Raw genomic sequence first — 24,827 nt, 5'->3', positions numbered from 1 at the left:
AGAAAGGAAACGATGCCACAACACAGGACAAGACAGGAGGGAAAGCAAGTGCGCGAACTGTGGAGTGCTCGGCCAGTAAGTGAAATCGGCGTTAGAGAATTAGCATGCATGGTCGAGTAACTCGTCGAATCGCTCACACTTCCGAACCAGCAGTGTACCGTTCCGCCGGCACGCCGCCGAATAGGCGGTGCATCCCCCGAGGCACAGTTGCGAGTTTCTTGGACGTGACTTTGCGGTGAGGTTTTCGTTGTGGAAGCACTAGACGAGAGATGCGATGCACACCCTAGGTGGAAGGACCATCACCCTTACTGACGCGGGTGTCGGACAGCAAGGATTATGATGCAGGACTTCGGGTATCGCCAAGGTGAGCCGTATATGTCCCGTCGTCTGTAACAGACGATGCTCGAGGTTGAGTTAGTTCATGACAGAGGGCAGAGGGCAGAGACGCGACATGACATTGGGGACAAGATACAATAACCAAGGTACAGTAACAGAACGACAGATAGACGAAGATAGTAGGGAACGAGGAGCTGAGAATTCGGTGTGTTCAATGGGTGGGATGCGCCTGGAATACGTCAGTGCCCTCTCACTCGGCGCGATCTTCGCTAATGGACTCACAATCCTAGTCTTCGTTGCGCTGGTGAGCTGTGCTTCCCGTCAGATAAGTGGTATACTTGTCGGGAAGCGGCCAACTAACCTATCGCTCACAATGGGCTAAAACGCGACTCCCACCGTGGACGTAAAGTCCAACAAATTGACCTTCGGCCTCACCGCCCTGCCCGCCTCATAATCCGCCTCAGTCGGGACAGCCTCATACTCTTCCTCGCTGCTCGGGAGCGGGGGCAGCCACTCCCGCCCCGCGCCGTAGAACTCGTCGATTCGCCACAGCACCTTCCACGACACCGCGGGGCTCTCCACGCAGACCGTGCGCACGAGGCTCGCGCGCTCGTTCTGGACCATGCGGTCCAGCGCGGCCATGGCGAGCACGCTCGGCTCATCCCAGAACGGCCCGCGCCCGCGCCCGCAGAGGTGCCGCGCGAGGAGGAGCGAGCCGTAGCCCAGGTCGAGGGGGGAGAGGCGCCCGAGCGCGGCGGCGTAGTGCGCGGACTGGCTGGTGCGGTACAAGGCGTAGGCGACGGCGAGGACGCGTGTGTCGGGTGGGGGCGTGCCGTACTTGCGCTCGAGGCGCGTGAACGGCGAGAAGAGCTGTGCGCCGTCGTCGTCGCAGTCGTCTAGGACGAAGACGGTGCCGTCGGGTTCAGCGGCAATCGCGTCGAGGAGGTCTTGCATGATTGCTGGTCTGTGGTGGTCTGTGGTGGTGGATGCAGTGCGGAGGAGGAGGGAGGCGGTGGTGGTGGTGGGTGTGGCGAAAGCTGCGTCTCCCACGGTCGGCTCGTGAACGCGTCTTTTGTGGACCCGCAATGTCACATGACCGCGCATCTCGCTAGCCACGGGATGCGCGTGGACGCCAGTCTCTCCTCCAAGGTATATTGTCTCACAGATGCATGCAACATCTACCCAGCACAAGTCTCGCTCTATGCTTTACGCTAGAGCTCTTATGCGTTTCCACCTGGCAAGATGCCCAGCAATCAACAACATAGACTGGTTTTCCTAGGGCGGGTCAAATGCGTGGGCATTCTTGTTGTCCTTTTCCATTACTCAGTTCTCCGTTTCTGATGCCGCGTTTTTTCGACAGGGAAAGAGGGGCACCACATGCAGACCGCTCGAGTGTGTCGGAAGTTGGTCTCAGCAGATGGATCCCGTTAATTCGCTCTCGACAGATTACGGGATCGCGAATGGCGGTGTGCCGAAGTTGATTACCATGCGCTTGTTTGTCTTAGGAGGTAAAAAAATCAAAATACAGTCTCAATGAGCCGTGCGTATCTATGCTTCTGTGATGGACTAGGCGCTCAAAGGAGATCCAGCAGCGCGAAATGCGATCTTGGGATAAGGATCAGACGACGCACAGCGAAGGTATGTCGAATAGAGGAGTGGCACTGAGTAGATGTTCGGTGCGCATGACCACTAAGCGCACAGTATATGAACCCTTCGTCAGGTAATGGCTAGTAAGTGTGGCTTACTCCTGGACCGCATAGGTGTGTGCCGTGCCACTTCGTGAGATGTCGGTCCGGCGACTAATGTCGCTGTATAAGCGGCATCTGCCAGTACGTACAACTGACTGTCTTTCATTCAAAACAGAAGAGGAGTGGGAAGACATGATACACTCTTCCTCGACCGTGCATACAAATAATGGCTGCGATAATAGCTTCACGGCTAACTCTAAGGATAGATACATTCATGGAAGGCGGAGAAGTAAAGGTACATGGAAAAGAAAAGGAACAGGTATTGTGAATAAACATTGACATACTCCATCTGTGTGGCATAGGCCTGAAACGCATCGGTGCCGTGTCGTCTTAGAATTGATGGGTTCGTGGTCAGTCCGCTCTCAATCCTGCGCACGTGGAGTGCCATTCGTCTCCGACGTTGATGACCGCGTCTCCGTATTGCTCACGACAAGCTGAACATAGCCCCCACCGTGGACTGAAAGTCTAGCAGATTCACCTGGGGCCTCTTCTCCCTGCCCGCCTCATAGTCCGCCTCAGTCGGGACGGCCTCGTACTCTTCCTCAGTGCTCGGGACGGGGGGAAATAAATCTCTGCATGAGCCATAAAACTCGTCGATTCGCCATAAATGCTTCCAGGACACCTCCGGGTCCTCCGAGCAAACTGTCGTTACCAAATTCCTATGCTCGTTCTGTACAAGAAGGTCCATCGCTCCCATTGCTTGCAAACTTTCTTCATCGAAGAACGGCCCACGTCCACGTCCACAGAGGTGGCGCGCGAGCATCAATGAGCCATACGCGATAGAGAATGAACTGTACGGCGCGAGCACGGTGCAGTAGCTCGCGCACGTCGCCACGCAGTAAAGAGAGAAGGCGATCGCAATTACGCGTTTGTCGTTGGACGGATCGCCGTACTTGGCCTCAAGACGCGTGAAGGGCGCGAAGGTTTCTTCCAGGTTGAACCCGGCGCCTTCGGGCTCGAGGCTGATCGCGTCGATGAGGTCTTGCATGATCGGATGTTTTCCTTGTAGTTTGTTAGCTTCTTTCGAATAGACGAGACGCAGAGCGTATTATGGGGTTCGAGGAAGGAAATGCTGGGTAGCGGGATGTGGCAAAGGTTGTGTGCCCCACGGTGGACGCGCCTACGCGCGGCGCCACTGGGTCACATGATCATGCCTCTGCAGCATCCGACAGTGGCATCTGCCGCATCACAGCTCGACGCACGACTGGAGTGCAGAAGAGATTCGCGGTATAGTTCTGTAGTAGACTGAACGGAATTTGTGAGACGTAGACGGAGCAACGGCCAGACGTACATTTCTGATCCACGTCTTCAAACCTTGAAGGCTCGAGTCGCTGCTGAAGATACAGGGTAAGGCTTCCGCTAAGATCATGAAGGAGTGCCTAACATGCACTCGGCACGGCACTCCACTGTGTACTTCCAGTGAGCATTGAAGCGGAAACATCGAAGAGCGCCTAAGATTGGTTGCAGCCCAGCTGGAAAGATGCGGAGTTACAATTCCGCCGCTTCGCCAACGGGCGCCTATTCCAAGTGCCTACTGAAAACCGACATGGAGTTGCTCAGAGTTCGCTCAACAGGCTCGCTGTTAGCTTCCGTCGTAGTCAGGTTACAGGGAGAACATGACACCCAGTACCATAGTACTCCGTCATTCGTTGCTTTGCAGCCAGCACAACCTGGCCGGTATGCCCACTACCGGATAGAGCGAACGAACAACGTTCCTTCCAAGAAGGTCCGATACTGACCATTGGGCAGGCTCTTGTGTGAGTGTCCAGCTCGTGTGCAAGGCTGGAACATCACTCACCACACGAGGTCGAGAGTGGTTGGTCTTGTGAACTCATGCGTCTTCCCGGTCCAGTACTGCATCCCTAGTGCTCTCGACAACTACTGCTCGTCCTTCATGTCGATGGCTCTGGTAAAAATCGGAGGGGTCTTCAGCGTCAAGCATCCGCAAGTCGCGTCTGGGATCTGAATACGCACTGGCGATTCGGAGCTGTTGGTTGAATGAAAAGCCGCTGGTGAATGAGGTGCGTAGACTCCACGCCTGCATGTAGCGTTTTGGTCCCGTATGTGAGCTGGCCGGGTTTCTCCCAAGTCCAGATCATGACAAAATGGCGTACCTATATACTCATCGATGATACTGTCTATCTCCCGGGGGCACTCAACCATTTCGCAACAAATTCGCTCCATCGGTGTGTAGTCGAAGGGATGCGCACAGTATGACTCCGTCGTACTGGAGCTGGTGCCCCCGGTGGTCGTCTTGGCCAGGAAGGACTTTAGCTGAAAGACGCGTAAGTACGGAACATTGCTCCCCGTTCATTCCTCACGCAGGTTCTCCTGGTAGCGTACCGTCCTCATCACCTTCTCAATCTATCGCTTAGATTCGCCCTCGGACGCTTCTTGTTGCGAATCATGGAGGCCCTCATACGATTAATTGCTATCGTGTGGGGCTCTCCGCGCTTTCAACCAGGGGAGAATCTATGAGCGCGTCAAGGTCAATGTCGACTCGTCCACAAGTCCTCGGAAGGTGGGTGTCTGTGACCAATAGACTGTTCAATAATATTCTCGGACATTAGTCACGGTAGTGAAACATGAAGTTCATGCCACGCACTCGACAAACGTGGAAAATAGGTCCAGAGAACATGCCGCTCGCTATGACCTTTTCCCAGACGCGACAAAGGTTCCAGTTGGGGACACGGTCCCTCCCTGCCGGCTGTAGTCACGGTTGAGTAGATAGCTGATAGCTCTTTGTTGAGGTTGGACAATAGAGGAGGAGACTGAAGCGGACGCGCGAAGGCCGGATCTTTGAACAGGGAGTCGACGATCTGCAGTATCCGCCTGAAGAATGAAAGGTGCGTGCCCCATAGAGCGTATTTGGGCTTTCATGATTGACACGAGGGCTATAACGGCGACGAAGAATCAATCTCATGGCCTTCTTTCGTGAAACCCACGGGGACGCCATCCACAGAACCGCCGCAAGCGAGAGCTCCGTAGAGAGAAGCAGTGTATCAGATGTGGCAGCATGGCTCGATTTCTCCGCCGGCAGAAGGTGGATAGCGACCTTAGGGGGATCTGTGGAAGGAAAGATACTGACGAAGAGTGCTAAGGCGCGTGAAGCGTGGTTTCGCGGGCAAGCGCGTTCACAAAGGGAGGACGTGATCATGTGATGGGAAACTCGCCGCGTTCATTGCGCTGCTTGCCACACTTCTCTCTGTGCTTTCTCCTCACCACTCTGCCGCAGACCGCCCTGGCCATATTAGTCTGATATCCATCTCCTGTCTCACAATGGTCAATCGTGATGTATTGGACAAGGCCCGCGAATCGGAAGCTACTGCCTACGTGGGAGAGGCTGCATCGGCCAGATTAAAAGAGGGGTACTTTTCACCTCAGTATCCGGTCCCACCTCCTCGATTGAGGAAGATAGAGTCCGTTTCGTCTCCAGTGGCTGTAAAATTTCTGTTTTGAACTCGCCCTCCGTTTAGAGCCCGAGTTCGAAAGTCTTCGGGGGTAGAGTCAAGCAATTCGGTCCTTCCGCCACGTTGGAGAAAGCCGCAGTTTGTATCTCGCACTTCTAGATTTTTATGTGATGTGAATGTTTGCCCAGTGCCCATCCGCTGCCGCCGCCATTGCAGTCTCAGCCTCAGGAAGAAAAGACTTCCACCACCGATCCTTCTTCGCTGCCTTCCGTCCCTGCCCCTGACTCCAACCCGGGAGGCCCTCCAACAGTCGAATCAGTCCATGCTGACGCCCTGTGCCCAACATCTATCGCGCCCCCGGACCTTCTTGAAACACCACCTGCACCACGTGAAGGTCCTGCCACTGCCTCGGACGGAGCTCATTCCAGCTGGCCGGAGGGTCAATTGGTTGTGCCATCGATGCTTCCTCCACGCTGGAGGGAAAGACCGTACGTCTTATTTCCCACATTTTATAAGGTCTTTGTGATTGAAGTGTCACGTAGCCGGCGAGGACAGCCATCTGCAGTGACGCATGCCACCGACGAGTTTCTTTTGGCAGCATCTAAAAAACCGAATTCCAGCGTTGGCACTCTGCAAGCCGGCGTCTCATATGATGCCAAAGACGAGATTTCCTCGTCCACAGCGAACTCGAAGAATGATGCGCCCACTGCCACTGGTAGTTCGCAATTCAATGGTTCCACGACATCCGTAGATGGGTCTTCTGATAGGAGAGAGCCTGAGGAGAGCGGCGTTCCCGTGAATTGTGGTGTTGCTTTACCTTCCGTAACTCGGGCTAATGCGATGGGTCACTCGGCCCCGACAAATGAAAAAGCTAAGGTATGGTCTTTTCCATACTGTAATACTACGATTGCTCATGTCGACATTGCACAGGAGCCGGAAAGGCGTAGTATCAGGAGCCGACGGCCGTCCATGAAGAAAAGGGAGGCCCTACAGTACGAAGCCGCACGGCGAGCTCCTGCACCAAACACGTACGCTCCTCCATATAGACTTTAGTCGCATATCCATGCTCACACGCATGCAGTAAGGGTATGCTTAGGAAAGCAAAGGCAAAGAGGGAGGAGCATGCAGATTCTGCATCTACCCACAGTTCGTCCATGGCAGAGACTCCTGCGGGCAGCAACATTCAACCGTTGCCCCAAGCGAGGAACGCGCCTAGTTCAGACGGCAGCGCGGCGAAGACGCTGACGACCCATACCAATGACGTGGCTGGTCCGTCTAGCGAGAAGAGAAAGAACAAGAAGCGGTAATTTCAAGATATCCTCGCGACTGATACCTTGTATCATAGCTCTCTGGGCTCCTGATGCGGTTCGCTGACACTAAGTATATCTCTTTCTTGAATGCAACGTACCTGGCTATTTAATGAAGTATCGAAATATTCTGTTTCGTTGTGACCCGTATTGGCTCGATATCAATTGTATTTTTCTACTCGGCAGTGTTCTAGATTTAACCGTAGTAAGGAAATTCTTCCTTTCCACATATGGGGAGGGAAGTTTAGGGAGGGAACAGCGCAGTGCCGGTCTTTCGCACGTCGAGCGAGTTGGTGCCAACTGTAGGCTTCGCGTTATCATCAGGTGCGGAGACATTACTGTATCGAACCCAGACTGCCCTGAGAAACTGATCCTCATCTCCTAGTCAGCCCTGCGAAGCAGCTGAACCACTCGGCCCGTTCGATCAAGGATACGCGCGTCCCGACGGACAGGATTTCCAGGTCAAGAGAAGGTACGGTGTCGAGAGACATGCTTATGACGTGCTTGCACTCGCCGTGGTACTTGCTCTCGCTGCGCTCTTCTATTGACACGGATATAAATGACGGTCGGGCGCTCGACGTCTATTTGCTGACGGGCGCCTCGAAGTATGAGTGGTACTTCTGGCGTCTCTTTTTGAGGGATAATGATCTCCCAAAGCCCGCAGAGCCCATATGCGATCTCAAGAGCGACCAAAGAGGCTCTGAGACGTCTCGCAGAGGAGGCGCTTCGTATTTCTTGTTGTCGTCAAAGAAGGCAGATGTCGGTAAAGGTTAAGAGGATGTTCGCAACGGCTGAGAGTTCGCCAGTATAAAGTAGAGAAATATGGCTGCCTGAGACACATAAATTCGGGGTGATTGTTGTACATATGCAATACTTTCGATCTCTACAATGACAATCAAGCAGTCCCGGGACATCGCTTATACGGATTATATGAATGGCGGAACAAGACTGAAACAATCGGTTTAATCATCGTAGTCCCAATCCGTGTCGGTGTATCCACTGCGAGCGTCCTCCTCAGATGACTTTTCCTCGTCTTCAAGAGGGCGAGTGGATTGTGTCACTTCCACATCATTACACTCCGCTATATCAGGCATGCCCCAGGGATCCCGCAGCTCGACTCGGCGCACTGTTGCCTCCAACGCGTGCACGCGCATTTGCGGCGACCGCTCTGCGCTTTCCATAGTCAATCCTTCAAGGATACTCCCGCAGCGCCTGCCGGAGTATAGGACGGCCCATAGGCTCGCGGCAAATGTACCCCTGTAGGGGGTAGAGGAGCCTTCGAGTTCGTTGACAATCAGGAATTGCAGGGCGGGGAAGAGGATGGTGTTTTCGGAGTCGGCAGTGGGGGAGCTGGTGTGGGCGTGGTGGATTTGGTTATTCTCGGATGCGAGTCCAACCGTCCTACTGTGTTTGACCCAGAGCGCTTCGAGCACATGCTCGTCGGCCCCGGCGGCCAGACGAAGGCTACTCACGCTCGTCAACCGGCCAAACATCTCCCTCCACTGGACCGCGGACAGGCTGATTCTGAATACTAGTTGCTCCGGACGGAGGGTGGATATTGTTTCGAAGAAGATGGCGAGCACTTCCGCACGCTGCTCCTCGTGCGCCCTCTCGCATTGCGCTTCTAGCGACAGGCATATCACGGGAAGACGCGTGCTCGCTGTCGAGATGGACGTCGTGGCCTCTATGTGGTCGACGTAGTCATTTTTTCTTTTTGTGATGGACAGTGTTGTAATGTTTTCCAACCTGAGCTATGTGTTTTGGGAAGGTGATCCGGCGAAGTGGGGGCCGCTGAGGAGTATGTCAACAAATTCAGTAAGTGCAGAGAGGAGAAAGAGGAGGCGGAGTGGGATGCGTGGATGAACGAGTCAGTGCCCAGCCCCTGGGTCCTCGATACTGGGTCAGAAAAGGATGACGAAGGTGAGGAGTGGATGCATATCGCTGATGTGCACTAGGGCAGTTTCGTTGGGAAATTTGCATCGACATAGTACTAGTTCTGCTTGAGCTTCACAGTCATTGCTAAGGAAAAGAGTGTTCATTTTTGCATCCAACAGTTCGGCACACTCAGTAAAGCTGTCACGGTGAACGCATTCCATAGGAAAAGCGCACTACGCTCGAGAAGGTCTTTCCGCCTGTCAATGTCCTACTTGTTCTATGGGGACTAGTTTTGCAAAGCGCTACAGAGTGTTCAGGACATTGACTGGGACGACATGGCTTGGTCATTGCTTGTGTCTTCGGCGTTCAAGTTTCCACCCGATCGTGTAGCTGGTCCCACCTGCTTATGACTAGTAGTAGGGTTAGGGTTCTCCACGTTGCACCACTAGACAGGCTCTCGCGGTCCGAGTAGCCCTTGAAGTGACGGAGGATGTCTGCCGATGACTGCAGTGCAAGATTCGCCCTGCCTGCTTCGGCTTTCAAGTGCTGCAGATTCGGCAGCTGCGATGGGGCGGGCAAATAGCTCTTGCACATCGTTGTGGAGTGCTTGGACCGTGCTGAGGATGTGAGTCAGAGGCGCGTGTGGAGCACGTGCCAGGTATTGTAACAGGTCAATGACACATTTTCTCACGCGTGCGGCCGTGACTTGGCGTGTGGCAAGTGTGGCACTCGCAGTATATAAAAGGATACGAACGCGGGAGGCACCGCCCGACCTCCGTACTTTCATCTCTCCTGTATACTGAGCACTGACTACCGTTTTTGCGCACCCTAATATGCACCCTGCCTTACGTCTTCCAGAAATCATCGGCATGATAGTTCGCTCTCTCGAAGCTGACAGCCGCGGTTCTATCCCAGAAGAAAATTTACAGGACCTCATTGAATGGAAAGATGAAGATGGTATCGATGTTCCCTGCCAGTGGCTGGCTGCTATGGCCAGGACATGCAAGCTACTCTCTGCGAGCCCGCGTTGGATCGGTTGTGGGCCTGCCAGAGTAGCGTGACGAATCTGGTGAAGTGTCTTCCGGAGGAGTCGTGGCAAATGTGTATTGGGGGATCACCTGTGAGTCCAGTGCCTTCAGAAATAATCCTGCGCCGTGAAACGCATACTCATCCCATATGGGCTCCTTCCTCGCCAGACTCTGATACGACACCCGCTTCCCGCTGAATTGGACCGGTTCCGGTACTATGCTGCAAAGGTTCGGTTCCTGGCGATAGGATCCAACGCGTCAGACGACCTCGTTATAGCACTCGCGGCCCGTAGTCAGGTGCCGCTCTTTCCCAACTTACAAGCACTTCATTGGTGGATGGATAACTACAACCTTGCCTATATGCTGGAATTTCTCGTGCCTCGGCCGCGCGCCCTCAATGTGACGCTGGATGGCGAATCAGAGGGAGCTGGATTGAACCGCCTGCTCGACATTGTTCACACCAAGACACCCGCACTTGAGTGCTTCAAATTCGAGTGTGTGGACAGCCCACCGCTTCCTGCGCCGGGACGTCTCATCAGCAATTCCACGTGTTTTGCCTCGCTCCGCGTGTTAGAGTGGGACCCGCTGCTATCTGTCGCGGATATTGTGGCACTCGCGGCCTTGCCAAATCTACAGGATCTGAAGTTCAATGCGACTAGGATCCCGAGCGGCGTGATGCTCGACTTCTCTGCTCTGCCAGGCCCACCATTCTCGGAGCTCGCCACCCTGCGCGTGCAGGCAGACACTCTACAATTCTGCTCGGATTTTGTTGAAGCAATAAGGAGCTGCGCACTACGTACGCTGGAAGTGACAGCACCCGGTATCACATGCGGTGACATCTCCAGCCTACTCAGCCGTCTCCGCCGACGCAATCTCAAGAGTTCCCTCCGGGTTCTGCATATCCATGGAGGTATTCAGGAATCGGCGATCACCATGCCGCTCGATATGCTCCGTCCTCTGTGTTGTCTAGCCAATCTGGAGGAGCTCTGGTTCCGACTCCCGTGCGCTTTTACCGGGACCAACATCGTCCTATTGGACCTAGTCAAGGCCTGGCCGCGACTGCAGGTGCTCCAGCTTGGAGAGCAGTCGCGGCTAGGTCGCTCGGATTTCACCCTGCTCGTGCTCGAACAGCTTGTCTTCCACTGCCCACACCTGCGGGACTTGGACATTTCGGGACTGAACATCAACTCTACAGTCACGATGGAGTGGAAGATTAAGAGCAGCCGTGAGGAGCGACCGGTGGCGCGTAACGGCGAGCTGCTGGAGCTAACTCTGGGGAGATCCATCGTGGGGGATCCCCTCGAAGTAGCAATGCTGCTGTCGAGGATCTTTCCGAGGCTGAGATCTATACAGGCGACGGATCCGCATGGGAAGGACGTACGATGGAGGGAAGTGGAGAAGTATATAGGCATTTTCAATCGCATTCGGCGAGAGGAACGCTCCTGGTGGGACTCCAAGGATGTCAAGGAAGAGTAGATTTTTCCCGTGTATTTTTTGTGTGTCAGTCTTTTCTGCTTTATCAATAGCAGTGGTGTGCTTGTAGACTTCTTGTCGTAGTACTGTACAAGGTTCCTTGACTCCCTCCCTCAGCATCCTCGGCAAACGCTTACCCTCTATGTCCTTAAACCCGTTGGAGACCATGAAGTAGGGACACGGAGAGCTCTCCACATTAGGTGTAATCCATACTTTTTCATGCGCGAATTACAGCCCTTATCCTTAATCCGAAGCCTCCACAACGAGTATTTATTTCTATGTTGAGATATAGCCACTTGGATGGACCGGGTCATACTTCTCCTATATATACGCAATCGATTCTTGCTCCCCCAATTATGGAGAATCACTGGATCCAAGACAAGGCAGAAAGATTGATGCCTGACGAGCCTGTGGTGAGTTCGATTATGAGGTTACCAATTATAACGGAGCATATTTTTGACTGACTATCGCCTCTCCCCTAGGTACCTGGGGTTGTGGGCCACTGCTGCGCATGGCAGGTTATGAGTCCTGGGTTTCCGAGTTATTAATACCATCTTGCGTATATCACCAACACTTTTCTTGTTCCTTTGCATGTGTGCAGATGCTCCATATTTGCGTTAGATATATTGCCTTCTTCCGTGCATTGTCTAGCCGTGACTATGCCATTATTGTACCAGATTTTTCCCATTTTGTCTATAAAGCGGGAATTAAAGTGGCAGTCTCCCAAGTATACAATGCCGGTTGAGTGATATTCCGTCAATTTCCCATATTGAGTGCAGGGTCGTGAGTACAGACCCTCGTACCTTATTGAGAAGATACTCACAAGCGCAATAAGCCAGGCCGTGTTCGAGTCTCCAGCGCGAGACAGATCGACGATGACGGGATGAGTTTCAAGTCAGACAAGCCTTCCCGGACTCGCTCGCTCAATACGCATGAGCAGCTTCACATATCGCTTGACCTCGTCAGTGGGGGCACCTCGTGTTAAGCATGAGCAGGGATGTTCCAGATTCCGGAACATGGTGCTGCGCGACCGATTCCTCGTAGGATACCTCTGAAACATCGATAACCAGGCCCTCTACAGCCAGTAACCCTTTTAGCCGGGGACAGCGTCCAACGAGCTGGATGAGCCCGCGGAGAGTAATGTTTGGGCGGCTGACCTCTCCATATTGGCGTCAGTGGCTGGACGCAGTCGGAAAGCTGACCATCAGCCCGCGAGCAGGAGTTCCCGACACGCAGGGGTACGTACTCCGAGAAGACACGCTGTACTGAGCGTCCCCTTCTCGATCCGGGAGTGATGGAGAGATCAGCGACGGGGGGATGACCTCAATCCTCGAGGAAAGCGAGAGGATGCAGGGGAAGTGGCGGCGTGGTAGAGAGTTCTCGCCGTGAACGAGCGTACTACCCGCTCACACAGCATGCGTGCATCCTTCTCCTCTCGCGCCACGGCGTACAGCAAGTAATCGGTTACGCACCAAACACATGATTTTCCGTGAGCCATTGCGCTGTCGAGCCAAATTGCGCTCAGACATTGGTGCTACATTCAGAATCAGCGGGCGCCTCTCCGAGTCATCCGAACCACCACCACGCCGGCCGAGGACGCACCCCGATCACGAGGGACAATCCCACCCGGCAGCTCATCAATATCCGCACACTACGCTCACGGCCCTGAAAAATGAAGGCAGCAGACCCCCCGCAGGAGCGTACATACATACATACCCATGTCCTGGCCTTCCAAACCCGCGAGCCGTCCCAAAGCCCGCAAGAACCGCACGAAGGGCGCGCCCCGTCCCCGTGCGCGCGTGCACCTGGCTCGACAGCTGGGATGGAGGGAGAGGGCGCGTGCGTACCGTGCGCGGACAAAGAACGACAGTGAGCGAAGACGCTGGATCACCGCCGGCGGGGGAGCTGAGACGGGAATGGACGGGAGGGACGCGAGCGGAAGGAACGGACGGTTCGAGCGTGGCCAGCGGCGAGCGATGACAACAGGCACATGCGATGCAGGAAACTCAGAAGTGGTGGGGCGAGGCGTGGATGACCGACGCCGAGCCCCGTCGACGCGCGGGATAAGGCGAAGTACACGAGTGCTCTTGGGCGCATGCACGCTCCACAAGGGGGCGGAGGGCGCCAGGGACGGCGCGAATAAGCGATGCGATGCATGCGTGCAACTGGGATGCCAAGAAGCAAGGGCGCTAGGGACGGCGGCGAGGGCTCCACGCGATGAGGCAGGCCGGGCTCTAGGCTCGGAGATGTGGTACGGACGCTAGCGTTACGAAGCTTCTGTATCCCGGAGAAACGAGAAGACCGAGCGAGTAAAGACAGTTGACATAACACGGGGGAGCGTGGCGTCGAGATGGATGTGGACGACTTGGGATCAAACATTCAGGCGTCGCTTGACGGGGCACAGGAGGTGATACGAGCGAGGGACGGACGTATAGCAGGGGAATGGGACGGAGCGCCACGCCCTCCCGCCCCAGTCCCGCCCCACGGTTAGCCACCAGCGAGGAGCCGCACGCTCCGCACAACCCACACAAGGTGATATTTGGTTCTGCAGAGCGAGAAACTGCCGCTGGTTCTCCCCGGGCGCGGGGCAAGCGAGACAACGGGAGGGGGACATCGATAGATGGGGCGAGAAACAGCCAGCGAGAGATGGGGGAATGTCATGTATAGCAACGACTCCGCGGCGAGAGAAAGCCGGGGATGAGAGGATTGGCTCGGACGAGATGCGGACGAAGGGAAGGGCGGGAATCGAGGCAGGACTCGAGAGTAGTGCGAGGCGCAGCTGTCGGTCTTGAAGCAGTCGGAAGAAACCGGACCCGTCCTTTGTTCTCAACGTCCGAGTCGGCTTGTACAGTCCTTGCAATTGGGGTTACCACTTTGAATCGAACATGCGCGCTGAGCGAGTCCTGCTCTCTATCCGGTCACTCAACTTTGCCGCAGCGATCATCGCACACCCCAGTACCGGATCGCGCTCATCGCCCTCCCTCTGGCCTCTCGCCATACCCGTCCGGGCGCATTTTGATACCCCGGCCCATGCAGCCGCCTCTGCCTTCCGGTATCGGTCCAGCGCGCACCGTCCCCCGCTCCTCGTAGCACGTATCGGCCGGACACCAGACGACTCGGGCCGGCCTGGAATCAAGTTGCGCCCGGAGGTGTCCGACACCTTGCGCGGCGCGGTCATGCGAGCCGCGCCGCTCGCTGGGCTGGCTCGTCATTGGGTGAGATGCGCCCGCTGCTTTGTGTTCTAGGACGGGGTCTGGTGAGTCTCCACGCTTGCCGCTTCTTCTACTCCAGAGCGAGCGAGTCAATCCCGATTTTGCTTCACCCGCCTCCTCGCCCCCAGTCCGACAGTTTACCATCTGATCGCGCAACTATATCCCGGTTCCGGGAGCCCCGTAGTGTAGACGGAGACTGTGGTACGCCTGCCCTCACTTCCCGGTTTGCCACTCACCCACATTCCCGTACCATCTCTACATTATTATCACCTAGCACATCTCTCTCGTCCTGGTTTCCTGCCCGCGTCCACGTTCCCTCCCGCAAGTGTCGTACCAGAGCACCCGCGAACAAGCACCCAGCGTCGCGCCGCGCACTCATGCAGCCGTCCCTGCCGAGTCGAGGTACGACCTTGCATGTGATGCCAACCTTCTGCTCAACTCACCGAGAAAATGCACGCCTTCTCCGCGTGTCACGTCGCCCCGAATCTAGCGCAAACTCTGAGCGCGGTATCGACGACCTTGCTCGCGTTGCCAAACCGGCGCGGGCGCCGCGCCTGGACGTGAAGGGCGCCTTCCCGGGTGGCCGGTCCCCGATGATAATAATCCCGTCGCCCCGCATCTGCATCACGCCATCGTTCAATCTCCCCCTCGATGAATCAGCGTATACGTGCGCAGCTCGTCCGCCGGCCTCGTGCTCGGGCGGCTGGCATCCCGTCACTCACAACAGCCACGCCGCGTCATCCCAGCCGCGCGCGTTCACCTCCCCCGCGCCTCCGGACGAGCGTCTCCCGGGGTGCTCGCTCGGCTGGGGACTCGGCCGCGTGCCAGTGGAGTTCTACACTATATGCGCATACCATACGTTCCTCCAGGTCCCTGCCGCTCGAGGCCCCTCGGCCTCTTGTGAGCTGGCCGACTTTCTTCAGAGTCTAGATCATAGCAAAGTGGCGTACCTGCATACGCACCGACAATGCTGCCTACCTCTGAGGGGCCCTCTCGACTCCTCCACAGTAAATCTGCTCGGTCAGCATACACGAAGGTACGTGCACGGTATTTTTTTTCGTCTGCCTGGAGCCGGTGCTCGCGGTGGACGTCACCGGCTCTCTCGATTGATACTGTCTTGGGGAGGAGGGATGATAGCTAAGATATATAACAGACGTGTACAATTGTAAGTACGGAACACCACTTTAACATCCCTTACGCACGCCTTTGTGGTGGCGCACCTTTCTTTCTCAATCTACTTCACTTGAGGCAGCATGGTTGGGTCAGTCCCGCCGTCGGCTTCTTCTGGCTTGAAACCATCATACCATTGATTGCGGTCGTGTGAGGTCCTGCTTGCTTCTCAACCAGGGGAGTATCTCTCCGGCGCTATGAGCGCTCGTCGAGGTCAATATCGACCAGTCTACCAATCAACGAAAGGTGCGTGTCCTTGCCCAGTGAAATGTTCATCTATATTGACGGGTATTCGTGACGATGATGAAGCTTCAAGTCCATGACACGTACTCGATGGATATGGAAGGTCGACACAGAAAACCATTCCAGAGGTAAACATTCCGGTGCGGATCAGTCCCTCCTTGCCGCCAGTAATCACGTTTCAGTACATCGCTTATAGCTATCCCTTGTGGTTCGAGACACAAGAGGAAACTGAACCGGACGCGCTTGATGGCCATCCGGAGCTGTGAGCAGCGACTACGAGTCGTATATCCGCCAGATTATTGAAAGGTGCGTCCCCCGTAGAGCATACTTGGGCTTTCGTGATCGACGCGAGGGTGGAGGGTGGCGCGGGTCCAAGCGCGTTCACAAAGGGAGGACACGATCATGTGATGGGAATCTCGTTGCGTAGTTTAAGTTCAATGCGCTACTTGCCACCCTTCTTTCTGTGCTTTATCCTGTTCCACAGGCGGCCCGTGCCACATTGGTCTCATATCTGTCTCCTGTTTCACAATGGTCAATCGTGATATACTGCACACCAGCCGGCCGAATGGACGATTGGTTATGCCATCGATGCTTCCTCCACGCTGGAGGGGAAGACTTATGTCTCATTTCCCACATTGTACAAGGTATTTGTGTTCACCGCAGATGATTGGATCAGCAGTGCAGCCTTTTGCATGCACTCAGTCTTCGCGTGTGATTCAGTTCACGCGCATTCACAATTTATTGGATAGGATGGATCTCTTTCGCTTGCCGCTGAAGTGAACGTCGGCGGGCTGGCCCACTCCTTGGACGTCGAGTCCTCACCGTCTTGAATGTTTCGCAACCGTTATCGCAAGGGTGGCCGAGTATTCGGCGCGGCATCCTCAGCCCCGTCGCAGTACATATCAGAATATTGGGCCTGGAGGGCATCTCGTCTCATCGAATCGTGCTGTCAGACTTGAGGGTTATGGGCTGAGCCAGACTGAGGTCTCGCCTACAGCTTTTGTGGGTCGTTATTTCTCGTCGCATTCTCTGTCTTACTCCAGCATCCGCGCACGCTCTGCTGGTGGTATTCAATGCCCCAGGAACCGACCATGCTGCAGCAGCGAGGCTGCAGCAGAATCTATCGCGGCGGCATGTGTCTGAAACATGCGCTTTGTTAGTATGCACATAGCTGCAACTTTGTCTTGAGACTTCTATGTACGTTCCACCCTCGAGCTCTACAAATCTGACTATAGATGCCACGGTACCTGTAGACGCTTGAGGCAGCGGCAACGCTTGGACGAAACGTCAGTGAGCCACGAAATCCCGGCAAGAGTGGGCTTGGACATCAGTGAGTGGCGTCAAAGAGTGCGCTTGGATAGCGTAGAGAGGATACTTAAGCTGCCCAAATGTTGCATTCTTATCACTGCAATTATTTCGAAATCTTCGCACTCATCTATCTTCGCACTTATTCACTCTGCGCTTTATTCACTGTACCCCGCCATCTTCAAGATGCACCGGTGCCTGCAAATCTCCGAACTCCTCTGCGTTATCGCCAAATTTGTATCGGCAGGTGATATCGGCCCAGGGCGGAATTTAAGGTCTCTGTCCCTCACTTGCAAGACGATCCACGGTGTAGCAGTCGACGAGCTGTGGAAAACTCTGGACAGCTTTGTGCCATTGCTTAAGTGCCTGCCAGACGACGCATGGCATGTCGATCCCGAGAGTGGCCTAATTGTGAGTCCGTTCTGGCACAACTTTCCATCCCCATGTGCATTATTCTTACTGTTTATTGGTTCAGTCGGTCTGCCGTCCCCTGCTCCCCACGGATTGGGCACGTTTCCAGTACTACGCCCCGAGGGTCCGGTCGTTGTTCGTTGGCACTGATATCTCTGCAGAGACTCTTCATGACATGTGCACGTACGGCCGCCAATATTATGAAGATCTTCTCCCGAATCTGCGGAAATTGTCTGTGTCTTTCAGTAATGTGCCATTCCTCGCATGTCTGCAGCCGCTCCTCAATCCGGACCTCCGGTCACTCGAGTTCAACGACTGCGGGTGCAAGTCCCTACCGACGCTCTCTGGCCTTGGTGATCTCTTGAGTCTTGCGACACCGGAACTGAATAATCTTGTGCTTGAGATGCCATCCGTGAAGAGAATGAAGACAAGATATCTATATCGCAGAGGGGCTCTTTTTTCCTCTCCCTCGCCGCTGCAGCAGCTGAAGACCTTTGCCTGGGACCTCCCCCTCACCCCTGCTGATGTGATACATCTCGCTATGCTTCCGCAACTCGTCGACATCTGCCTAGACTTACCAGCGAACATTCTAGACGTTCAAACTCTGGGAGCTACTTGGTCCGGATGCTCCGCATTTCCAGCGCTGCGCCTTTTAGACGTCCGGGGACAGACATTCTCGCACTGCACAATGTTTCTTCGCTTCCTCGGGAAGCATTCATTACGGGCGGTAATACTCCATGCCTATAATACTTCGGGAGATCAAGAACCGATTGAGATTGCAGAGGCACTGAAGACTCTCCGTGAAAATAGCTGTGATCCATGCTTACTCGAGTCTCTGGCAGTACGGGGCCAGCATCATAGCCCTCTGCGCGACGCGCTGGACTACGTATTGCCCTTCAACACGATTCGGAACCTATTCGTCTTTCGAAACATGGAATATCTGCTCTTGGACATCCCTACTACTGTGGACGGCGATAATGATGACCTGGACGAGCTCGCTCAGGCGTGGCCCCGCCTCTTCGAGCTCCAGCTCGGAGACTATCCCGATGCCAATGACACGAGATTCACCCTGCGCGGACTTACGAGCCTCGCGCGATATTGCCCTTCCCTGAGCTCACTGACCATTGCGATTAATGCCGACCTTGAACACGACAACGCTGATCTCGACGGTACTTGGGAGGACCTCGGGATCGGGGAGGACCTCTACCACCTTGAGCTAGCTGCCTCTAGCCTCCGTCGCCCTCTACCCGTGGCGAGGCTACTTTGTCGCATGTTCCCCAATCTGAGATCCGTGACTGGGGGTGGCAACCGGGCCGCGCGGGAGGTGTTAGAGAAGTACATCTCCGAGCATTGGAAAACGCGAGAGGAGGAAGAGGATGCCGATGAGGCTGCGTGAATGGAGTAAATGGCCAGTGACCAGCAGTGTGGAATGGAGGCCCGGCGTGCATTTGGTTCATCTCCCTACCGGTGGCGAGGTTAATTTTCCGCATGTTTCCTAGCCTGGAAACTGTGCAAGGGGATGACTAGAGGACGGTCAGTGGCGAGCAACAGTGGTTTGTGTTAGAGGAGTATGTCTCTCAGCAAGCCTCTTGTAGAAAGGATGAGACAGAACTGGCAGTGTTGATGGGCTCAATGTCCTTGGACGACTGATCGTCCATCTGTCGGCATTGCAATCAGTGAAATGGCCATCGAACTGCAGATACATTGGAAGAGACTCGCGTAGGACCACGATCGCGGTATGTTCGGCATAGTTTATCCTTACAGAACCAACAGAACATATCTGCATATCAATATATTCTGCGAAACTGTCACGGAGAAACTGCCAGTATCCGATGGTGGAGCGTCGCAGCTGCGATACCTTCAGCGAGAGGTAAGCATGTCAATGCAAGTGACGCTGCGTCGCGATTGTCTGGACCACGCCAGAAAACGAGCTGGGCTGGAGTCAGTTGGCGTGCATTCTGTTCCGACAGTGCATTTCGCCGAGTCATTATGATGCGTCTCGAGAGGAATGGCGAACGACGCGTATAAGCAGAAGCGGGATACTAGACAGAATGATGGACCATGCGCGTGAGTGGACGTACCTCTGATACCAGGGACACACATAGATACATAAGCGAGGCGACTACGCCTCAGACCATGCGTCTGAGCGCAGACAACGTTCGAGCAGATAGAGTGGTGGGTTGTCTAATTACATGCGAGCTTCTCACTCTTGATCATCTAACCGGGCGAGTAGTAGTTTATCTGCAGTACGAAGTTCAAGTCATGAGATTCAAGAGCGCACCATTCGTATTACGGCGGGGCCTGCCCAGCTCCTCAGCGTTGGGATCACCCAGCATTGTACAACGTCGTGACGCTATTTTTCGCGCTCTAACGTTTGTTAGGCATTAGTGCGCCTAGCCGGCTTGACACTCGCTAAGGGTGTTGACACTTCGTTCGAGTCAGACGGAGAGCCGAAGACGCGTAGAACTAGCCGAGACAGGTCAGACAGATCAATAACTTATGAGCCGGGCATGCGAGTGCTTAGACGTGCCAATGAAATTATTGAGGAGGCTGTACTGCGATGGTGGCTATAGGAGTCCATGCACTAGTGCCTCGGAGTGAAGGCCATTGCGCGTTGGCTGACGTGTTCCAGATACACATAGAAAACCTTGGTTAGCGGATAGAATAGTAAGTGGGGCTTGGAAAAACAAAGCGTATTACCTATCATCCCCTGGATCCACTTCATAACTTGTGTCCGCCTGCTTCGTAAGGCTAAGCAACACAAAGTGCAAGTTCCTGGTATTCAATCGAGGGCGTACGTGAGCGAGACGATGCAGCGAATTGCAGCGGATCATACTTGCGGTAACCAGCCTAGAAAATAAATACCCCAAGGACGTCTTGCCTGACGCTTTCCGAAGCCCAACCGACAGGACGAAGTCGGCGTTGTGCCCTTGGCATGAAGTCCAGTGTTTGGCGCTGTGTGGCCACAACCGCCACATTGCACGTGCCCACCCTCGGCGTCTTCCCGACGACCCTCACGCCGTCGCCGACTACGACGTTCCCTGCCGGCGAGCTTCGACATTCTGGCAACGTTTTGGTACCGTATGGTCAGGGAAATCATGGCTTACTCGTTTTCGAGAGTTACCTAAACGGCCCTGCCGACGTTACAGAACGAAGTGATGAACACGGTCTGAGTCCAGGATTCACTTGCGTTGTACTTTCATCCGTGCGTCCTTCAACTTTGACTTTCTAACCCTACTCATGACTCATAAATTGTATGACAGGCTACACCTTTCTAGACTACGATTGTCTCAACTGGATACAGACGCCATTACGCCCGGACTCCCATGATGTCAGCTCCCCTCCCAAATATCCCTCCTCTCATTCCAGTTCCCTCAGCCCAACCAGCACGCACCAATGACAGCGTCCAGCCAGAGGAAGATGACGAGTCCATTGACCGCTTCGCCACCCTCTTCTCCCCGCCGACCCCACCGCGCACGCCCGTCCAGACGCAGCCCGAGCCCCCGGTGAAACCCCGGCTGCCGTCCATGTCCATGTCGCACAGGCGCGCGGACTCGGAGTTTGGCTCTTTCGTGTCCGTCCCGGCGAGCGATGATCCCCTGCACGCGCGAGACGAGTTCACGCCCATCACGCCTATCCAGAATATCGATTTCTTCGACAAGTTCACGGAGGAGGCGAAGGCGGCGACGGAGGAGAATCAGCGGGAGCTGGTGGAGGAGCTGTTGAAGCATGAGGACGACCCGCTGTATTGGATTTCGTCGGGTACGACGTCTGGCAAAGCGTCGGGGTCGGGGTCGGGTACGCCGTCGAGTTCTGCAGCACCTCAGAAGCCTATATCACCGCCTCCACCTGTTACTACTGAAGGACAAAGCGAGATCGCAGATCTCCTCGACCTCACGACAGAGGTGGCCAAATCGAGCTTCGACCAGATAACCCGACACCTCCAGCTGAACGAGCCCGCCTCTACCCCGCTCGTATCGTCCCCGCCACAGGAAGCTCCCCCAAACCCGAGATCCCAGTCCACAGAGCCAACGCATAACCGCCGCCACTCGCGCTCGTCCACGCTCTCCTCGATCCCTACGCGCTGGATCTCGACGCTCCTCTCGAACCCACGTGCGTCAGCGGCGACGACCACCCCGACGCCCGCCGAGCCCGAGGGCGTTTCAGGGTACTTCGCGCACGCCCAGCGCGCGTCGTCCGAGATCCTTCATCAGCCCCATCCACGCGCGCACGAGCAGTCCACGCTCCCTGCCTCGCTTCCTTCTCACGTCCTCTCCTTCCCCGAGGTCCCGCCATCGCGAGAATCCAAGATAGCCGCGAACGCGAAAGTCATCACGCATTCCAACCCGTTTGCGGCGCATACGTATGTCCCGCCCAGCGGCGCGCCAGGGTTTGGCGGGGATAGGGAGTGGAACAAGGGCGGGTTCGAGTTTGAGAAGGAGGCGGTGGAACGGAAGAGTGTGAGGCTTCTGGGCAGGAAGGAGATGACGAGCCCCGTACTGACGGTCGAGATCGCTGACCAGGTGCGTATTCCCGATTTTTTTCGCCCGCTCCATTCGCATAGTTTGCTGATAACCGTGTGTCTACACAGATACGTCCGTACCTCCCCGCGCTCGCGCGCCTCCCTAAATCGTGGTCCCTCCTCTACTCTCTCGATCAGCATGGTATCTCCCTCAGCACGCTCTATACGCGGTGCCAGTCCCACCCCGGCGGCGCGCTGCTCGCGATCAAGGACTCGGGCGACGCGGTGTTCGGCGTATGGGTCGGCGAGGGCGTGCACCCGTCCAAGGGGTCGTACTATGGTGGCGGCGAATCGTGAGTTTCCTCGTACATTGAGTCTTTGAGCGGCTCGTTAGATGGGTTGATCTTTCCTTCAATGATAGGTTTCTGTGGCGGATGCAGGGCGGCAAGGTCAAGGTGTACAGATGGGCGGGCAAGAACGACTACGTCGCCCTGTGCGAACCCGATTACCTTGGCTTTGGCGGCGGGTATGTATCTGCAGTGCCTTCGTCTCACGTCTACTGATGATCACATCTCAGCGACGGGCACTATGGGCTGTACCTGGACGACACGCTCCTGGACGGCTCGTCCGCACGGTGCCCAACGTTTGGCAACGAGCCGCTGTGCAGCAGAGGCCCGCGCAAGGGTGAGAACGTATCATTCGAATGTGTTGGATTGGAGATATGGGGGATGGGCCCGTAGTGCTCGCTATCCCCATTTGTTTTGTTTCGTCCGGAGGACTACCGGCGCACCCTGCATTGTGACCTTTTTTTTGCTCGACATACCGTAATACCACCACTCTTGTATTTATGGCATTCACCCTGTATCCGCAATATTTTTTGTACTCGACCGTTTCGTCGACGCAGGACGGACCGACGGACGAGATGTAATTCCGACGGACTTGTCGCCACAACCCCGGATTGGATCAAAGCTTAGCGCTTGGAACCCACAGCCATGCATCACGCAGCCGCAGCTATAATGAGACTTGGCTCACACTCGCTCGTTTCCCGCTCTATAAACCCCTTCGCTGGCTGGTCGCTCGCTTTGCTGTCTTTTAGGCTTCGCGGTAGATGAGCGCATGGCTGCGCAGGCTGGTCGCCACCGGCCACCAACGCTCGGAGGAGGACTATGAGCTGCTCCCGTCCAACAGCGCAGGCTCGCCAGCGAGCGCGTTCAACAAGAATCGACGGCGTTCGGCGCGATCGCTGCTCTATGCTTGTCTACATCTGTTTACTGTTCGAAGGATTGCTGTTGCGCTCGTGTCGATACCGCTCTTGATGGTCGTCGGCGTGCTGTGGTCGGGCGTCCCACCGAGTTACGAGGATATCAGGCTCTTTGAGAGGAACCTGCCGCAGCATAACGTGTCGGCTGCGGTGGTGAATGCTAGGACAGGCAACGAGCCGAAGTATCTGAGGTTCCCGGGGCATCTATGGGGGCATGGGTTGAACAACATCTTGCAAGAAATGTGAGTGTTCCTCTCTTGGATTGGCGGGTTTCTCGTTGTTCTGGGATGTCTATGCGATCTATACGATTTCTGTGTGCCTGTTCTAGCTCATAGCAGGCGTCAAGTCAGTAGACGCGGCGACGGGCGTACGGGGGCCAGCTATGGGTCATGACAGACTCGTACCGCGCCGTTCGGACGATCTCGGATGACGATGTTCTTCTGAATCGTGTACGTTTGGGATGTACTGATGCACTACCTCGCAGCCTCTTGATGTCACAGCTCGCGTACCTATCAAACCGCTCGTACGTCTTCGAAGACTACGTGTGGTCAAAACTCCCCTTTCCGTACACCATCTACGACTTCGCGCTACGACCAACGCGCATGCCCATCAACGCATTCATCTCGGGGCCTAGCGCCGGCGGGCCCATGTCCGGCCCCCAAGCGGTGAGTTCGGAGTTCTGGGACTCCGTCTGTCCAAAGGAGAAGCGGCGGATTATCACCACGGAAGGAGCGCCGCCGAGCAAGGGGACGGACGGCAGCGTGCTGATGGACTGGTGGGTGCAGCGGCTCGCGAAGGTCGAGGATAGCTGCGTCGAGATAGAGCAGGATTCGCTAACAGACCCTATATTCGACAAATAGTAAGTCCGCGCCTGTTTCTCTTGTGTCCTATCCGAGGCTAATTGCTCCAAGCCTCTTCGGCGGGAAGGAAATCCTTTCACTGTGGCCAGGTCTCTCCGCCTCCCCCATCCTCACCGATTTCATGTGGTCCCCCCTCGTACACTCCGCAATCTTCCGAAACTTCCCGATCCTCCAACCATACTCCGCCAAGGTTCTCTATGACTCTTCCACCTCGGGGGTCCTCCCTGGGCTCGTCGCCGTACACCTCCGCCGTGGCGACTTCAAACGGCACTGCGCGCGTCTCGCCGGCTGGAACTCGGAATATATGGGCCTCAACCAGTTCCCGTCGCTGCCGGACAAGTTCGATCCCACGCCGTATATCAACACGACTCGCGAGGACGAGAAGACGGAGTACTACTTCGAGCACTGCCTACCGACGACGGAGCAGATTGTCGAGCGGCTACGTAAGGTGCGGGAGGACCACCCGAGCTTGAGCCGCGTCTACCTCCTCACGAACGGGTGGGGCTGGTGGCTTAACGGGCTCAAGGACGCGCTGCGCGAGGATGGATGGGCGGACGCGACAAGTTCGCTTGACATTCAGCTCGACGCTGCGCAGAGCTACGTCGGTATGGCCGTTGACATGGCCATTGCTGAAAAGGCGGAGGTGTTCGTAGGGAATGGGGTGAGTCGGGCATCATCTTCCTTTCGCAACACATGCTGACATTGATGCTATCCCAGTTTTCGAGT

General features: G+C 55.5%; 8 protein-coding genes across 8 annotated transcripts in view; 5 read left to right on the top strand and 3 right to left on the bottom strand.

Annotated features, from left to right (window-relative positions):
- Nucleotides 1-714: 714 nt before the first annotated feature.
- Nucleotides 715-3,072, bottom strand: GLOTRDRAFT_93128 (uncharacterized protein; the record flags this gene model as incomplete). Its single annotated transcript, XM_007867390.1, has 5 exons — nucleotides 715-1,514; nucleotides 1,968-2,025; nucleotides 2,174-2,280; nucleotides 2,461-2,518; nucleotides 2,563-3,072. The coding sequence occupies 5 exons, from the start codon at nucleotides 3,070-3,072 to the stop codon at nucleotides 715-717; spliced, it is 1,533 nt and encodes a 510-aa protein (XP_007865581.1).
- Nucleotides 3,073-5,363: 2,291 nt separating this feature from the next.
- GLOTRDRAFT_93127 (uncharacterized protein) lies at nucleotides 5,364-7,349 on the top strand (the record flags this gene model as incomplete). Its single annotated transcript, XM_007867389.1, has 7 exons — nucleotides 5,364-5,503; nucleotides 5,683-5,982; nucleotides 6,037-6,370; nucleotides 6,425-6,522; nucleotides 6,576-6,763; nucleotides 6,996-7,125; nucleotides 7,187-7,349. 7 exons carry the CDS (start codon nucleotides 5,364-5,366, stop codon nucleotides 7,347-7,349), a joined length of 1,353 nt encoding a protein of 450 aa, XP_007865580.1.
- A 414-nt stretch (nucleotides 7,350-7,763) lies between these two features.
- On the bottom strand, nucleotides 7,764-9,270 carry GLOTRDRAFT_93126 (uncharacterized protein; the record flags this gene model as incomplete). Its single annotated transcript, XM_007867388.1, has 2 exons — nucleotides 7,764-8,511; nucleotides 9,077-9,270. The coding sequence occupies 2 exons, from the start codon at nucleotides 9,268-9,270 to the stop codon at nucleotides 7,764-7,766; spliced, it is 942 nt and encodes a 313-aa protein (XP_007865579.1).
- A 406-nt stretch (nucleotides 9,271-9,676) lies between these two features.
- GLOTRDRAFT_93125 (uncharacterized protein) lies at nucleotides 9,677-11,180 on the top strand (the record flags this gene model as incomplete). The annotated part of the gene is made up of 2 exons (XM_007867387.1): nucleotides 9,677-9,796; nucleotides 9,873-11,180. The coding sequence occupies 2 exons, from the start codon at nucleotides 9,677-9,679 to the stop codon at nucleotides 11,178-11,180; spliced, it is 1,428 nt and encodes a 475-aa protein (XP_007865578.1).
- Nucleotides 11,181-11,721: 541 nt separating this feature from the next.
- Nucleotides 11,722-11,916, bottom strand: GLOTRDRAFT_41520 (uncharacterized protein; the record flags this gene model as incomplete). Its single annotated transcript, XM_007867373.1, has 1 exon — nucleotides 11,722-11,916. A coding segment is annotated over one exon (195 nt), but the record flags the coding sequence as incomplete, so codon positions are not given.
- Nucleotides 11,917-12,895: 979 nt separating this feature from the next.
- On the top strand, nucleotides 12,896-18,914 carry GLOTRDRAFT_93124 (uncharacterized protein; the record flags this gene model as incomplete). Its single annotated transcript, XM_007867386.1, has 15 exons — nucleotides 12,896-13,425; nucleotides 13,729-13,943; nucleotides 14,115-14,392; nucleotides 14,423-14,433; nucleotides 14,664-15,425; nucleotides 15,737-15,805; nucleotides 15,869-15,930; nucleotides 16,124-16,206; nucleotides 16,360-16,446; nucleotides 16,552-16,625; nucleotides 16,657-16,804; nucleotides 16,974-16,999; nucleotides 17,056-17,132; nucleotides 17,355-17,518; nucleotides 17,583-18,914. 15 exons carry the CDS (start codon nucleotides 12,896-12,898, stop codon nucleotides 18,912-18,914), a joined length of 3,918 nt encoding a protein of 1,305 aa, XP_007865577.1.
- A 2,733-nt stretch (nucleotides 18,915-21,647) lies between these two features.
- GLOTRDRAFT_75646 (TLD-domain-containing protein) lies at nucleotides 21,648-22,797 on the top strand. Its single transcript, XM_007867385.1, has 4 exons — nucleotides 21,648-22,041; nucleotides 22,110-22,333; nucleotides 22,402-22,506; nucleotides 22,558-22,797. The coding sequence occupies exons 1-4, from the start codon at nucleotides 22,003-22,005 to the stop codon at nucleotides 22,718-22,720; spliced, it is 531 nt and encodes a 176-aa protein (XP_007865576.1). The 5' UTR covers nucleotides 21,648-22,002; the 3' UTR covers nucleotides 22,721-22,797.
- Nucleotides 22,798-23,037: 240 nt separating this feature from the next.
- Nucleotides 23,038-24,827, top strand: part of GLOTRDRAFT_60221 (uncharacterized protein) — a 2,652-nt gene continuing 862 nt past the window's right edge. The window contains exons 1-3 of the mRNA XM_007867384.1: nucleotides 23,038-23,483; nucleotides 23,726-24,100; nucleotides 24,153-24,762. Of these exons, the coding sequence (XP_007865575.1) occupies nucleotides 23,089-23,483; nucleotides 23,726-24,100; nucleotides 24,153-24,762 (1,380 nt within the window). The 5' untranslated portion in view covers nucleotides 23,038-23,088. The remainder of the gene's footprint in view (nucleotides 23,484-23,725; nucleotides 24,101-24,152; nucleotides 24,763-24,827) is intronic.

The sequence above is a fragment of the Gloeophyllum trabeum genome, assembly GCF_000344685.1.
Source record: "Gloeophyllum trabeum ATCC 11539 unplaced genomic scaffold GLOTRscaffold_00006, whole genome shotgun sequence".
Classification (NCBI taxonomy): domain Eukaryota; kingdom Fungi; phylum Basidiomycota; class Agaricomycetes; order Gloeophyllales; family Gloeophyllaceae; genus Gloeophyllum; species Gloeophyllum trabeum.
The sequence above is the reverse complement of the archived record's forward strand: the minus strand, read 5'-3'. Positions and strand labels throughout refer to the sequence as shown.